The sequence below is a fragment of the Phocoena sinus genome, chromosome 15, assembly GCF_008692025.1.
Source record: "Phocoena sinus isolate mPhoSin1 chromosome 15, mPhoSin1.pri, whole genome shotgun sequence".
NCBI lineage: Eukaryota > Metazoa > Chordata > Mammalia > Artiodactyla > Phocoenidae > Phocoena > Phocoena sinus.
The window spans coordinates 73,141,528-73,157,534 of record NC_045777.1 but is presented as its reverse complement, the minus strand read 5'-3'; the positions used below and the strand labels follow the sequence as shown (position 1 = coordinate 73,157,534).

At 39.2% G+C, this 16,007-nt stretch overlaps 2 protein-coding genes and 2 non-coding genes across 4 annotated transcripts in view; 1 reads left to right on the top strand and 3 right to left on the bottom strand.

The window, feature by feature from the left end:
- Positions 1–11: 11 nt before the first annotated feature.
- CCT6A (chaperonin containing TCP1 subunit 6A) lies at positions 12–10,041 on the bottom strand. Its single transcript, XM_032605003.1, has 14 exons — positions 9,832–10,041; positions 9,320–9,383; positions 7,767–7,901; positions 6,735–6,908; positions 5,867–5,970; positions 5,140–5,250; positions 4,751–4,908; positions 4,583–4,667; positions 3,826–3,922; positions 3,131–3,278; positions 2,579–2,712; positions 1,924–2,026; positions 666–738; positions 12–407 (listed from the first exon to the last, which is right to left on the bottom strand). The coding sequence occupies exons 1-14, from the start codon at positions 9,966–9,968 to the stop codon at positions 335–337; spliced, it is 1,596 nt and encodes a 531-aa protein (XP_032460894.1). The 5' UTR covers positions 9,969–10,041; the 3' UTR covers positions 12–334.
- Positions 2,943–3,082, bottom strand: LOC116741030. The gene has a single exon (XR_004346008.1). It is a non-coding gene; the product is annotated as a small nucleolar RNA SNORA15 (small nucleolar RNA).
- On the bottom strand, positions 7,038–7,171 carry LOC116741034. The gene has a single exon (XR_004346012.1). It is a non-coding gene; the product is annotated as a small nucleolar RNA SNORA22 (small nucleolar RNA).
- Positions 10,042–10,230: 189 nt separating the features above from the next.
- PSPH (phosphoserine phosphatase) overlaps positions 10,231–16,007 on the top strand; it is a 50,258-nt gene continuing 44,481 nt past the window's right edge. Inside the window, exon 1 of the mRNA XM_032606725.1 lies at positions 10,231–10,830. Coding sequence (XP_032462616.1) covers positions 10,778–10,830 — 53 coding nt within the window. The 5' untranslated portion in view covers positions 10,231–10,777. The remainder of the gene's footprint in view (positions 10,831–16,007) is intronic.

The following is a 16,007-nucleotide window of genomic DNA, read 5'->3' as shown; positions in this document are numbered from 1 at the left end:
AACCATTAGAATGTTTTTCAAGGAATATTTAATACAGTAGATAATATATGCTTATCTAACATGTATGTTTACATCACTGAAGCTAAAGCAAAACATCCTGTTTATTGGTAAGTATGGCCTGTATGTGTACACTACAGTGCAATTTAAAAAATATTGTAATTATAATTTCAGAACTTCAGAATCTGAACAGATGCCAGTGTTCTCTCCTTTTTTTATATGGGAAAAGAAAATCCTTTGAAAATCATTTGAAGCTTGGACAAAAATTCCATAGCTATATTCTTAGGATCACTCTGTAGAATCTTCATGATTCAGATGATACAACAGAAGCATCAATTCAACCTTTTAGAGAAGACATTCCAGCTCTCATGATCTCATCAACCAGGAGAATGTTGGTGGCAATCACAGTGCTGAAAAGGGGGGGAAAAATCAGACGACTCAGGCTTGAGGTATGAACTCTAATTCAACTCATAATTCAACTCAATCTCCAACTAAATTGCACAAATTACATCCAGTCAGGTTTCCCCTTTCCTTTCCATACACAGAAGGCTCACTTAGTTGCTGCTTTTGACTGATTACCTTTTCTTATGGAAAGAAAATTAAACATACCAATTTTAAAGAGTATGAATATTCCCCAAATGTTATAATTTTGGCTTTCCCGAACTTACCAGGAATGAAGAAGCTGTTTCTTTACACAATAGTTATCCCATACGCCTACTTCTGCTGCTACCATTGGCTCACCTGAAAAGTAACCCAGTATTCTTAAAATCATATAGAGCAGGTCATATGATCAGAACACTGTCTGAAAGAACTAATAAGAGTATTTTGTGCTGCCTCACTCATCAATGGTCACTCATTTCCTCCAGTATTATCTATGAGAACCCAAAGTTCCTCAAATTAGCCCAATGTTGTACTCCAGACCATGACTCCTGTGCACAGCAGCTTTGATGAGCGACTGACCTCTACTTAGAATGCTTCCAGTGATAGGAATGCTCTATTTGGTTACCAAATTTTTGAACATCTCTTGTTTTTCTGGAGACGTTCCTATTTATCCATATTAAAGTATAGCACCTGAACTATATAATCTGGCAAAACAGGCTTATCATTACCCTCATTCCAGAAATCTTTTAAATTAATTGGGAGACTGGGACTGACATATACACACTACTATATATATATAAAATAGATAGTAACCTACTGTATAGCACAGGGAACTCTACTCAGTGCTCTGTAATGACCTATATGGGAATAGAATCTAAGAATGGATATATTTAAATGTATAACTGATTCACTTTGCCATACAGCAGAAACTAACACAACATTGTAAATCAACTATACTACAATAAGTTAATTTTAAAAAAAGAAACCTTTTATATTAACTTGAATGTGAATGATGCTGTTCACAATAGGTCTTACACGTACTGCAAAGATGTATCATCTCAGTTGTCTCTCTTCCACTTTGTACTTGTATAATTTGGATTACACTGGCCTAAGATCAGGGCTTCACTCATTTTATTAGATTTGGTTCCCTCTTCCTACATTTTTTGCTATCCTCAGCCTTTTTTCACCCATGAGTATGATCATGAAATGTATCATTTTAATCAAAGTCCCTGATAAAAAACAGTAAAGCAAGCTCAACATGAAACCCTTCAACATTAACCCAAACCACCTACCACAACTCAGCAATATCAACATATCTGTACTCTTCTAAATTATTCAAATGTCTCCTCAATTCCCTTTATTTCTGAATCTAGTCATTACATTTTTGTATCATACTTTAGAACCCAGAGATTCCGGAGAGCACTGGTGTCAAAGAGCAAAAGCAACTGCAAGATTCTTCTCTCTCCCATTTTTTTTTGTCCTTCCTGGTCTTACCTCACCTATAGTATCTAGTTCACCCCCTACAAATAGTCACATCCTCCTTACCTGTGTTCAAGTCTACACCCACAAGTTGACCTGATTCTGAATGCTCTGCTTTAACTTTAACTAGTGTTTCCTGAAGGTCAAAACCAGAGTTCTGAGCAAGAACCTAAAGGAAACAAATTTATTTAAAAGACAGGACCTAATAACAGATAGTCAAGTCTGTAATAAATGAACAGTATTTCCAATTAATAGTTAAAAAAACAAAACAAAAAAACCAAACCCTTAATAAGTGAAAACAGACTGGTATTTATGTTCACTTTAGAGAATGACTAGATATACATTACCAACCAACTCACTAATCCACCCCAAGCCCGGCAATATACTGGTCATAAACTGTACCCTCAAGTAAGCATACAATAGAAAAATCACAGTATTAACCTTAGTTTAAAACAAAAACAAAAAGCAAGTTTGTACCCCCACACTGCAAACCCTCTTAAAACAGCTATCTCTTGCCATCTGAAACATCAGATATTCAAGCCTCCCCTCCAGAGGAACCAATACGTTCAGATAATAAGAAATACCTGTTCTAGTGTTAGGGTGAAAACTGATGAACCCTTTTTATTCAAAATCCACATTATGAAAAAACCCACATTAGCAAAAAGTTTTCATCAGATGAATCATTTTGGTGTAGTTTAGAAAACAGTTAAAGCATTCACACCTTGGGAATAATGAGCAATGCATCAGCAAATGCTTGAACTCCAAGTTGGGCCCTGCCCTTTACACTGGGCTTGTATTTAATCAGGGCTTCTGCCATTGCCACTTCCACTGCACCAGCACCTGGAACTACACAGCCTGTTGGGTGGGAGGAAGAGAGAAATGCTAAGCTACAAAGAAAATAAAACTGTAGAGGCAATTGTAAGAAAATATATAAAACACACAGGAAATCCATTAATTTGAGAATTCAGTATAACCACAGCAATTTTAATATTACATTTGAAAGCAATACAGGCAACATTATCAAACAGCAGAATGATTTAACTAGCACATGGAAAATCCTGAAAGCTCTTAGTATTAGTTCATTTATTTGTACCTCCTTTTAACAACAGCATGCCATGAAAAAACTTAGCATACCCTCATAGCTATTTTAAAGGTAAAACTTTACTTTTGCATGGTGTCTGGCTGTGTAAACTACTGATAAAAAGAACACAGTATTCAGCCATGCCTTTTAGACTAGCAAAAGAATATAATTTAAATACAGTGACGATCTTACCATCATCAATAGCATTTTTAACAGCCCTCAAGCCATCTCTTATTGCATCTTTGATTTGAGTAAGTGTGTGCTTATTTGGTCCTTTGATCAATAATGTGACCGATCGAGGATTGTTACAGTTCTCAATAAAGGTGAACTTCTCTTCTCCCTGTGTGAAGAGACAGTATTTTCAAAAACCAGGATACGGTTGTGCAAAGAATGACCAGATGAGAGGGCCTTATGAAGGAATAAGTGGCATATTAATAGGGCACAGCACTGATCACATTAAAGCAAATAACTTCTTTTAAAAAGTCACATAAAAGAGGGCTTCCCTGGTGGCGCAGTGGTTGAGAGTCTGCCTGCCGACGCAGGGGACACGGGTTCGTGCCCCGGTCCAGGAAGATCCCACATGCCGCGGAGCACCTGGGCCCGTGAGCCATGGCCACTGGGCCTGCGCGTCTGGAGCCTGTGCTCCGCAATGGGAGAGGCCACAGCAGTGAGAGGCCCGCGTACCACAAAAAAAAAAAAAAAAAAAAAAAAAAAAAAGTCACATAAAAGAAATGTGATTTTCCCATCAATGGCTTATTACTACATATAAATCATCAAAATGTATATTAACAAAGCAAAAATATCATCCAAAGTTTGAATGAATTTTTAACTACTGAAGAATTCATGAGCCAAAAAGTAGTATTATTTTGGAAAGAAAATACACTTACCAATGTATATTCATAGACAAGTCCTGCATGTCCCAAACAATCAGGATTTAGGTCTTCAAGAGAATTTAGGGCTACCCCACCACAAGCAAGAGTCAGCCTGAAATATTCAAGTGTTTTAAGGGAGATGCAGAAGGGATTTTATTAGTTTTGTTTAGAGATTAGTATTTTTAGAAAGCAATCTTTATCAGAATTACATGCGAAAATCATATTCTAAAATATATTTTAGCTTAAGCCTTTCCATTCACCACCAACTAGCTGAAAACTGGTCTTTTCTCCTAACTCTCCATTTAAGCCACTCTTAAGTCAGCAAATACTCCTCTGATATGAAATCTAAAGGTGCACAGAGCTCTTCATCATGGTGAGCTCTTTGGAAGAAAGTATTCCTCTGAAACCTTTGATGCTGTCTCTTGACATGGAAAAATATGTACGGTATAGGTCATCATTTAAAAATAAAACAAGTATATCAACAATCATAGCAGCACTATTCACAACAGCCAAGGCAGAAACCCAAATAAATGTCCACTGACAGATAAAGGAATAAATGAAAACTAAATGTGGTATACCCATACAATGGAATATTATCCTTAAAAAGAATGTGATCCTGGAAAACACAGGTAATATGATAAATTTTATATTATGTGTATTTTATCGCAATAAAAAATAAGAAAATCACAAAAATAAGAGGAATAAAAGGAATAATTTAAGTTAACTTGCAAAATAAGTGAAATTCACATCACAGATAATCTGCTATCCGTACCTTTCCATATTTCTCCTTTTAGCTCTGCGCAGAGCTACTATGCCTTCTTTTGCAAGAGCATCTAAGGAAAAGGGGTCAATTCCCTATAACAACAACAAAAAATAAGTTTCAATATTTTACCTTTAAAATAAAAAGATACACACTAGTTTATAAAACAAATTTCTCACCTTTGATTAATAACAACAAATCCTTTATCTGAATCACCACAGACTTTCTTTTTCAGGTCTATTATTTTTTTAACTCTGTCTTCAATGAATTTTCTTTCAGCTTTCACTAGTTTCTCTCTCTCCTCTGCACTCTTGTAAAAAAAGCCAGAATTCACTTCTCTAAAAAAAGGAAGTTACAGAAAGGGGAGGAAATATTTAGCAAATAGTCACCGAGCTCCAATTCTACCCCTGGTACGTTTTCAGAGACTATTTCCTGTAATTTTCCGAAACCCCACTGAGGCATTATTGTCCGTACAGCCGGGAAACTGATTCTCACAAAAAAGTGACTTACCCCAAATATCAAGCTCTTCCACCTCTCTTCCATTTTTAAGGAGATATATATAAACTCACGTTTTTTCATATTCTAATGACACGTTGCATGTGAGGATGTACACATCTTCTACTCTCTTTTTCATATCAGGATGCCGTGCCCCATGGTCCAAAACAAGACCTCTGATCAAGCTGTTACAACACGTAAAAATTATATTCTTATTGATTTCCAGATGGGGTGTAACATATGCTAACAAAACTAAAACAATGACTTGAGACTGTATTGATAATTTTCACACAATCAGCTTTATTTCTTGAGCTATTTGAACAGGACTTTTGGGTAATACCTAGCAAGGTTCAATTGTGAGAAAGCAGAATTCCAGAACATGACAAAAACAAGCCATTCAAATGAAAGTAACAACCCCGTCTTGTGCAGAAGATTCTGCAGAGGAATAGTCACAAGTTTGGTAGGCTATTAAACTGTGATCACCTCATTTAAAAAACGCTTCCAAACTAGGTCTTTTAAAGAATTTTCTTTAAAATTCCCTGAAGTCTCCCATATGCTTTGTTCAATAAATGCCAAATGACTGATGTAGTTGACTTTCCAGAATCATTCTATGTAAAAATACATACCATTAACTTCATTTCAAGAGGAAACAGATACTACTGAGTAAATGAAATACTCATCTAGGCAATATACGTTAATTCAAAGACAAAAAAAAAAAAAAAAAACAGGCAAAATATATGTATTGTATAAACTCCTTCGAGTTTGTAAACACTCTTTATTTCATAGCATTCTACTACCTACCTCGTATCAGTTTCAGATTTATGTTTCATCTCCATGATCTCAACCATGAAGAGGTCAATAGGTTCATCTTGTTTTTTAATGGCTAAAATGGAGTCCACTACAGCCTGCAACAGAGTATAACCATTCAATGAATTTGACTAGCAGAAGTTGAGACACTTATGTTGTTTAATCTTCAGAAAAGTTTAAAGCAGACAGCTTCTCGTCTTTAAAAATCTCTGTACTGATCTAAGTCTTTTTTTTTTTTTTTTTTTGCGGTACGCGGGCCTCTCACTCTTGTGGCCTCTCCCATTGCGGAGCACAGGCTCCGGACGCGCAGGCTCAGCGGCCATGGCTCACGGGCCTAGCCGCTCCGCGGCATGTGGGATCTTCCCGGACCGGGGCACGAACCCGTGTCCCCTGCATCGGCAGGCGGACTCTCAACCACTGCGCCACCAGGGAAGCCCCCCAAGTCTTTTTTTACACGCTAATAGAATGCATTATTTGTAAAGGGCTGAAGTCATCTACATTTCTGAAACCTCAATGTGTAATTACCTAAAGAATCACTAACATCTCTACTACTAGTGGCTTTTTAATAAGGAAATCTCCATTTTAGAAACCTCTTTTACTGAAAGCTCTGATTATACCTTCATAACCTCGCCAGGTATGCTATTACGATTTTCTCACTTTACTTATTTTTTCTATTTTTAGGGCCACAGATCAGGTTATCACTGCCACAAAAATGAACCTACTTACTCCACACAGGATGGTACTGTGAAGACTTCAGATGGCACTCTATAACTGGAATTAGTAAGAATACTGATGTTTCCAGTTGCCAGGGGTTTTCAGTATAGGTGTAATGTACCAGACACATATCAAATTTAACACATACCTCTGTTAAGACATCAGCAAGTTCAGCATGAACTTTAGTACGCAGAGATGTTCTGGCCACATCTATAAGTGTTTCCCTGTCCATCTCTTTGCTTACTTTGACTTGTTCCAAAAACTGAAGTGCCTTTTCCTTTGCAGCTTCAAATCCTTCCGTAATTATTCTGGGATGAAGACCCTATAATAAACACACAATTACAAAACCGCCACTAACAGAGACCTTCAGTTAGATGCAACTATAGCTCACGATAAAGCAAATTTATGAAGGAATATTCTGGATCATTCATACCCTTAAACACAATTAATATAATGTGCTGACTTTCTGAATACATTTAAAAGGATAAATAGTCCTTTCAATGCAGAGGAAAAGAACAGACATTGCTCTAGCACAGAGTCAAAGCCAAGGGAACTATAAAGCACACTTGGGTGTTCACTGTGCAAACCACAAGGGATAACGCCCAAAACTCAATACTGTGTCATAACAATTGGCAGTCAATAGGACCATTATATCTTTCCTATAGGTGACATGAAATTAATTCACACCATTTACTAATAAAATAAACAGGGAGACTAAGAGTCTGCTTTCTCTCTCTTCCCAGGAATTCTTCCTAACATCAGATTAGTACTCACTGAGGTTTGCTTTAACCTTGGAACTACTGAGGGCTAAAAAAGTTGTAGTATTCTTATTTAAATTCAAGGTTTTTGTTAGCTTTTTCCTTAAAAATATGCCTAATCCTGAATATTCCATTTCTACATCACAATTATTAATCTGTTATAGGCATATAAAAACTGTATATGCAATGCAACTTGATAAAAAAACACATTTCAGGCCAAGGAAGATTCTTCAACTCATCCAGGATCATAGTAAATTTGTGTCAGAGTACGATACAGACCCTTGTTCCCATATTTAACCCCATGCTCTTTACATTCTATTATATGGCCTCAGTTACCACTAGCACATCAGTTTTTATAAGTAAAAGTAAGATTACTTCCTATACACAATAAAATATCACAGAAACACAAGAATCATGTATACTTCAGAAATGTAGAGATCCGCCTGCTTCAGGAGCTCTCCAATAATTAGGACATTGGAAGTGGTACCATCACCAGTTATGTCATCCTGGGCTGTTGCTACTTTGGCTATTAAGGAGGCTGTTGGGTGTTGAATTTGCTGCAGGTAGAGAAAGAAAAAAATTCGTGGAACAACTTAAAAATGAAAACAGCCCAAATATACCTTAAAATGTGTGAAAGGCTAATCTATCTGCACAAAATGCCCAAGTGTACAGCTACATATTACTCTGATTAAAAACTCACCATTAGCTATCAGTTTATGATGACAGAAACACCTTCCTATATAGATTTGTTTCCTTCTTAGATTATCTCCACCTTACTGATGAGGAAATGTGAGACCCAGTTAAGGTTAACTCAAGGTGACAGAACTAACAAGAACAATAATTTCAAATCCATGTTCCATGCATGCCTCTTTATGACAATTTTAAGATTCTTGTGAGAATAAACCAAGTGCCTTTTAAATGAAAGCCTAGCTGCCCAGTTTACTTGGCACTGAACAAATAATTAAAATGAAAAAAAAAAAAGAAAAGAAAAGAAAAACTTAGCCTCTTTAGCAAAGATCATCAGTGGATGCTAAGTAACTCTGGAAAGGTTTTGGAAAAACAATATTCATTGTTTGTCACCCACAGATTCTTAATTACAAAGGCTCCAACATGGCTCCTGCACTGCTTTTGTCTTCTTACACTCCTTTAATCCTGTACAGTTGTCCAGTCTTTTATGTCTTTGGGGACACTCACAGTTTTAAGAATCTAAGCAGACTATCATTCAATTAGGGAAAATTTAAGTCATGTAGAGACAGCTTTTCTGACATCAAGTTTAAACTAACTATGGCTCCTACTGTTCTCTGCTAGCACAGGCCACCACTTAAGCCACGAAACAAAAACTACACCTTCTAGGTTAGCTATTCCTTACTGAAGATATTTACAAACACCTGGAATGTTGAAGGCATGATATGCTATCATCAAAACTCTAAATTTTACTCTAAACTCAAAACATAGGCAAGTCATTTCCTTTTCTACGATTTGAACTGTTAGGTTTTGGAAACTTAGGGATGAGTAAAATGACTGCTCTTCTCAGTTAACCTCAGATTCTTAGTCACTGGGACTTTAAAAATGGTAGTTTTATTTCTCCTCCAGTTGGTGGTGGAGAAGTGTGATATAACAAAAGAAATGCTGTTTGAAAAAGTATAACCATCCTGTCGCATTTTGCTTCCCTGATTATGTCAATTGCTCTCAGTTTTTATTAGAATTTTAGTAATTAAAACCCTTTAACGAAGGCTTTAAATGGCAAGGGCAGGGGATTCAAAAGGAAGTTTATTAGACTCCAGGGCTCTCACTGTATCGTACTGTCAACAGTACTGATTACATTTTTTCTACTTCTTCCGTTGTCTGGAAACCTACCCGTTGAGAAGGATGAGTATGATTTTCTCCTACTTTGTAAAATAGTAAAAGTCTTCCTACAAATCAAACGTACTACGGAAAACCAAGACATTTTGGACCTAGTCTAGCAGCCTCTCACCATTTCATGAAGCAGCACATTTCCATCTTTAGTGAGCTTGATGTCTCCAGCACCAGAAACAAGCCTGTTCAATGGGCAGAAATGAATCACAGTGTGACTTTTTCAATGGAGACTAAATTAAGAGGCCCATAAAAATCGGGCTTTACCCAGATCCTCAGGAGCTGGGGCCAAGGGTTGGTTCTCTAATTCCGGTAACAAGAATGGTGCAATGCCCACTCCCTCCCGTCTGGGAAACAGTCCTCAGGGTCTCTTAGGTCCCAAGCGCGCCGGGCAGGGAGGGCCGCGCCGCGCACGCGGGCAGCTTTGTTCTCGGCGGAGGCGGCATCGACCACCAAAGGAAACGGCCAGGGCAAGAAATAGGACCGACCCGGGACAATGCGGGGAAGAAAGGGCGCCGCGGCGAGCGCAGAGGCCCGGAGGCGGCGGGCTCTAGGCCTCAGTCCCCGGCGCAGGCCCGCGACAGCGCGAGGTGCGCGATGCCAGCCCAGCCCTCCCCGCCAGCCCCGCCTTACATCTTCATGGTGCCCTTAGGCCCCAAGTTGGTCCTCAGCACGTCCTGCAGCCCCCGGGCTGCGCTGATGTTGACCGCCAACGCCGCCTGGGCTCGGGCCACCTCAGCCTTGGGATTCAGGGTCTTCACGGCCGCCATAGCTGACCCAGCAGAAGAAAATGAGGGAACCCAGCGTCCGGAGAGCCCAGAGCCGGTTCAGCGTGGCTGGGAGGCGCTATCCGGATCTTCTGGAAAAGTCGGGCGCGCCGGACCCGCCTCCAGCGTGCCCGCGCGCCGCCGCCATTGGGCCTCGGGTCGGCCGGTGCCACTCATTGGGTCGCGGGCGCACGTAGCCCCGCCCCTCGCGTTGGCCGCGGCGCCATTGTGCTCGGGAGGAGCGTTTCCCCCTGGCAACCAGGGCTCGCAGGGCCTCCCGTGCGCTGCCCAGCGCCAGGTTTTGCTGACCCCGGATCAGAGGACGTAGGCGGAGCGGGCTTGTTGGCCGCGTGCGTCAGGGCGTGAGGGGAGAGGCGGCTGCTCTTTCCCGGAGGCCTCCGGCTGCAGGGTGTAGGGTGGGCCTCCTCCCTCCCCCACTCGCGCCGTTTGCCCTTTTTATCGCCTTGCTGCTTTCGTCCCGGTCAATAGTTTTCTTGACTGTGTAATGTGTGCTGGACGGTATTCTAGGTGCTGTGGGGGGGTAACAGAGTGGATCTGATAAGGACCCTCGCCCAGTATCGTAGGTGTTTTAGGCGTAGGGAAGAAGAGATATAATACGAGGTGGAAAGTGCTAGAAGCCTTTAGAAAGCTATCTGATTGGTGCGATGGCAACTGAGGAAAAGCAAGAGTCAGTCCACCCTTCGGGCACACGACACTGTGCTGAGACTGCAGGCCCTCAGGGCAATTTTGAAAACTCAAACTTCGTTGAGCAGTGGTGTCCAGCCTTTGAGAGGACTCCTTTATTCTGAAAGATGTCCACAACTGTTTTCTCGTATCCAGTTCTCGCCCCCTGCCTAGATACCAGGTATTCACTGATGTTTTGTATTTTATTTTTATAGGTAATGACTAAAACTGTTCAGAAGGTGCCAAAGGGTATATATGGTGAAAGGTCTTCCTACCTCCTCTAGTTCAGCTTCCTCCTGGCATGTACCTTTAGCTACATATGTTTCCTTTAGATAGTGTGAATTCCCCAGATGCTCTCTGAATTTCTGAATAAATACGTATATAAATATAAGAAATTTCCCCCACACAAAATGGCAATTTATAATATGCACTATTGGGTGTGTTACACTTAAAGTATCTTGGAGATTGTTACATATCAATACAAATACGTCTTCCTCATTCTTATTAACAGCTGCATAATATTCTTTGTAAGAATGACCTGATTAGCCAGTCACCTACTGGTTAACATTTAGATTGTTCCCAGTCTTCTCCTAGCGACTGCTGTGGTATATAATGCTTTTAAGTGGCTTTGTGTATTTGAGAATCGCGAAAGCATCTAAGTTTGAGTTACACAGTAGAAGGAGATGCATGATTAGTTCTGGAGATCCTTAATCCTCAAGAAGCAGGTAGCCTAGTTAGGGAGATAAACTTGTAAAACAATGACAGTAAAGTATAGGATGTTTTATTTAAGGGATGAATGCAGTGCTCTGAGCACAAACGTATTAACTCAGAGTATCGGAAGGCTTCTTGGAGGAGGTAAGTTTTGAATGATACATAGATACTTTGCAGGAGAAGAGGGCTTAGGAGAGTGATATCAGACAGAGAGCGACAGTGGAAGGACCTGGCATGCCCAGCGGAAGGTGGGTGGATAAGATTTGCAAGAGACAAATCTGGTGAAGTAGCTTGTCCTGACTGTTAGGGCCTGGTTTGCTAGTTAAGAAGTCTGGGCCTAAGCCTGCCAGCTGGATTCTTTGGTGAGAATCCACCCAAAGAACTAGTGATGAAGATAACACTGGAGGTGGAATGGAGGATGAACTAAGGGAGAAGACTGAGGATAAGGCAATCAGAAAGAAAGGGGTTGAAAAGTCCATGCAGAAGGTGATGAAACATTTTTAATAACAAATAAGGGGGAAAATCATGTTTTAAATAGCATGTATAATATGTTCTCAGTTTTTTAACCATTCCCCATGCATCTATACAAAAAAGGACAGAGGATATGCATCAAAATATTAACATTGGGGACTTCCCTGGTGGTCCAGTGGCTAAGGCTCCGCACTCCCAGTTCAGGGGGCCCGAGTTCCATCCCTGGTCAGGGAACTAGATCCAACATGCTGCAGCTAAAAGATCCTGTGTGTTCAACTAAAACCCGGCGCAGCCAAATAAAAATTTAAAAAGATACTAACATTGACTATATTAAAAAAATTTATAATGTTTTCATTTTTGCAGCCCCCCCAATTTATGTATCTATAAAAGCGGGATGCAGAATTATATACATGAATATATGAAATATACAAAGTATATCCAGTGTCTTTTTTTATGAAATCATGTATATGCACATATGATTTCATAAAAATATTAAATATTTAGGGGACTTCCCTTGTGGTCCAGTGGTGAAGACTGCGCTTCCATTGCAGGGGGCACGGGTTCGATCCCTGATCGGGGAACTAAGATCCCATGTGGCACTGCCAAAAAAATACATATATATATTAAATATTTATATATATAAAGGACAGGAAGGATATCCTCAAAATGTTGAACATTTTGTTTCTACCTTTGCCAATTTTATAGGTGAAAAATGGTATCTGAAAGTTTTGGGGGGTTTTTTTGGCTGCACCGTGCAGCTTGCAGGATCTTAGTTCCCCCACCAGTGAAAGCATGGATTCCTAACAACTGGTCCACCAGGGAACTCCCTTATAGTTTTGTTTGTTGAGGGTGAGGCTGAGCATACATCTTATATGTAAGAATCATTTGTAGGTTTTTTTCTGTCAACTGTCTATTTACATCTTCTGTTTTCCTATTTGGTTTCTTATGGATTTGCAGGAGCTCTCTGTGTTTTCTGTGTTGCAATTAATTTGTCCCAGTGTTATTTATATTTTGTATTTATGCCTTTTTTTCCAATTAAACATTAAAATTTTTTTCAGGTAGTCAGTTGTATTTTTTTCAGGTAGTCAGTTGTATCTTTTTTCTTTTGTGTGTGTTTGAATTTTGTGCTATACTGTGTAAAACAAGCTTTACACCCAAAAAATATTTTTAAATTTCTCCCATGTTTTCTTTTGTATTTTTAAGGTTTTGTGTTTCATTTTAATCTTTGATTCATTTGGAATTTATTTTATTTTGGTAAGGAATGAGATAATCTGTGATATAATAAAAATATATATTTGGTCTTTGTCTGTGGTTCCTGGAACAGAACTAAACCATTTGTTTTCTGAGAGATAGGAGTGTCTTTTGTTATCCATTACAGTCCCCTTTAGAATATACCTGAGTCTGTGCTATTGAGGTGAGTCAAGGTAGGGACCCTAGATAGCCTCAGAGTGGGGGCTGGTCACTAGGAAGACCAAGCGTGATTAGAGGATGGGAAGTCTCAGCCCTGTGCCTCCAACCTCTGGAGAGTGGAGGGGGGCTGGAGATGGGTTATAAAAATGCTTGAACAATCAGTGTGAGTGAACCCATTGATGTCCTGGCAGGGTGGTACACCCAGAGGGCATGCTAGCTCTGCGTCACTCCCCCAGTACCTTGTCCTGTGCACCTCTTCCATCTGGGTGTGCCTGAATTGTATCCTTTCTAATAAGCTACTAAACCTAAGTCAAGTGATTTCCTGAGTTGTGGGTCAGTCTCAAAAATTTTCAGTTTCCCCTAAGGAGGGGATTTTGTGGGAACCCCCGAATCTGTAGCCAAGTTGGACAGAAGTGTGGGTAGCTTAGGGACCTGGGACTTGCAACTAGTGTCTGAGTGGAGGCAGTCCTGTGGGTCTGAACCCTTAACTATGGGGGTTGCCCTAACTCCAGATAGTGTCAGGATTGAGTTGCTGGGCGCCCAGTTGGTGGTGGAGAATCAGATAGTTGGTTTCTGAGAATTGGTGCTTGGGAAAAACACAGAATCCAATTTAATTTTTCTTCCAGAATAATTAATGTTTTCCACCATTAATGTGTAATATAATTATTAGCATATGCTACATTCCCAGATGTATCTGGATCTACTTTGGACTATATTCAGTTCCATACTGTTGTAAGTTTCAACACCATATTGTTTTATTTACTATAGTTTTACAGTATGTTTCAAAATTTGGTAGGGCCAGATCCTCTTCATCAATCTTTTTTCAGAAAATTTCTGGCTATTTTACATATTTGTTTTTCTTTTTAAATAAATAATAGAATTAATCTAGTTTTTAAAAATCTTTTTTTATTACTTTTTAAGTAAAATACATGTTTTAACAGGTGGAATAATCAAATTTATGAAATAGAAGTGGAGATAGCAAAAGGCCAGGGGCTAGAGGCATTTCTGATATAAAATTGACTGAATTTTGAAACATGTGCTACATAGTTACCATTTCTAGCCTAGGAGTCTGAAGAGGTCAAGGAAATTCCAGAAAAGGGGCAGGTTTTGTATGGGGAGGTGGGGTAACAATATTGATTTTAGGTAATGTTTCTTCTGTTGTTGGCCATTCATTCTCTGAGTGTCTACTGTGTTGCCGAGTACTGTGCTTAGAGTAAATATACACATGAAAAGAGAAGGCCCCTTCAAAGACTTCCCAGTGTAGAGAGACAAACACACAATAACATACATAATATATACAATATACTAAAGACCTGTTATGGTATGTATAATCTCAGTGCATGCTATTTAGAGAAGACTTCTTAAAGCAAATCTTTTTCTTAACTATTGAAAAATATATTTGATTTTCTTATTACAAAAGTAATACATAATCATTATAGAAAAAGTAGCAGAAGCAAATAAATTTAAAATAAATTCATAATCTCATTGCTCAGAGGTGACCATTTGTGATGGTTAATTTTATGTGTCAACGTGGCTGGGCCATGGTGCCCAGATATTAGGTCAAACATTACTCTGGACATTTCTGTGAAGGTGTTTTTTTTTTTGGATAAGATTAACATTTAAATTGGTGGATTTAAAATTTAAACATTAAATTTACTCTATTGTAAAGCAGAGTATCCTACAATAACGGGTGGGCCTCCTCCAATCAGCCGAAGGCCTTAATAGAGCAAAGACATATCTCCCCCTAGCAAGAATAAATTCTGCTAGCAGACAGCCTTTGGGTTACCTACCCTCTATGATCGTGTGAGCCAATTCCTTAAAGTAAATCAATCTCTCTCTCATTTTAACGTGGATGATGCCCTACATGTCTTCACTTTAACAGTAGATACGCTGTGAGGCTGTATATCTATATATCTAGATTGATATGTATAGATAGATATCTAGATGCACATTCTGTTGGTTCTGTTTCTCAGGAGAATCTTTAATACAGATTATGGTGCTGATAAGGCTTCTAAAGGAGCAGAATCTTAAGGATGAATTTTCTGAATTGGTTCTGGGGCTTTTGGAATCGGCTCTCTAATATTAGATTTAAAGACTAATGATTCTGTTTCTAATAATAAAGAGAGTAGTAGTAGTGGTATAGTTCATGGCATGTTATGAAAATAGAAATATGCAAAATATCCCAATTGGATGCTCCTAATCAAACACAAGAGGCAAGGACCTGGGTAACCATATATATGATACCTTCGAACATTTTTGTCAAACTAATGCATATAATGAGGTTGGCTGGTTGCTTCTAACGTCACTAGACAAAGTGGGGGAAGAAAAGGATGAGATCAGGGATTCAAATTCCCAGCTTAAGCAATATATAAATCACCTGAAATCTTCTATGTCTATCCTGAAAGAGACTTTTAGCTCCTATAGCCACACGGCTGAGATTGCTGAAATCTTATCATATGAGTGGCTAAATTACAATGCAAATTGAAAAGTGAGGGCATTATGAGGAAGGAATGGGATCTGAAATTTGGAGTGGGATGTGTGAGAATACCCTGATGAAGCTGGGGACATTGAGCGCCTACATTCTGTTGAATCTTCTTTGCTAGTAGAAGCAGCCTCTATAACCCTATCTGTGGAGATTTACGCTACGTTGCTCTATGAAACTGTAATGGCCTCCGCTGAGGCAGTTGCCTTGTAAAATACTGGTGATTCTCTTCAGGACTCACCCCTTTTTGCTTCTGAAGCTGTAACTAGACTAAAGTCTCAGTA

What these genes read in the sequence shown, in the direction of transcription:
- CCT6A (XM_032605003.1), bottom strand. Translation starts at nt 9,968, where the DNA reads ATGGCGGCCGTGAAGACCCTGAATCCCAAGGCTGAGGTGGCCCGAGCC. An exon ending in AAATCTGAAACTGATACGAG is followed by an intron (nt 5,251 to 5,866) that starts GTAGGTAGTAGA and finishes GTGTTGTAACAG; the next exon opens with CTTGATCAGAGGTCTTGTTT. An exon ending in AAAAGGAGAAATATGGAAAG is followed by an intron (nt 3,923 to 4,582) that starts GTACGGATAGCA and finishes TGAATATTTCAG; the next exon opens with GCTGACTCTTGCTTGTGGTG.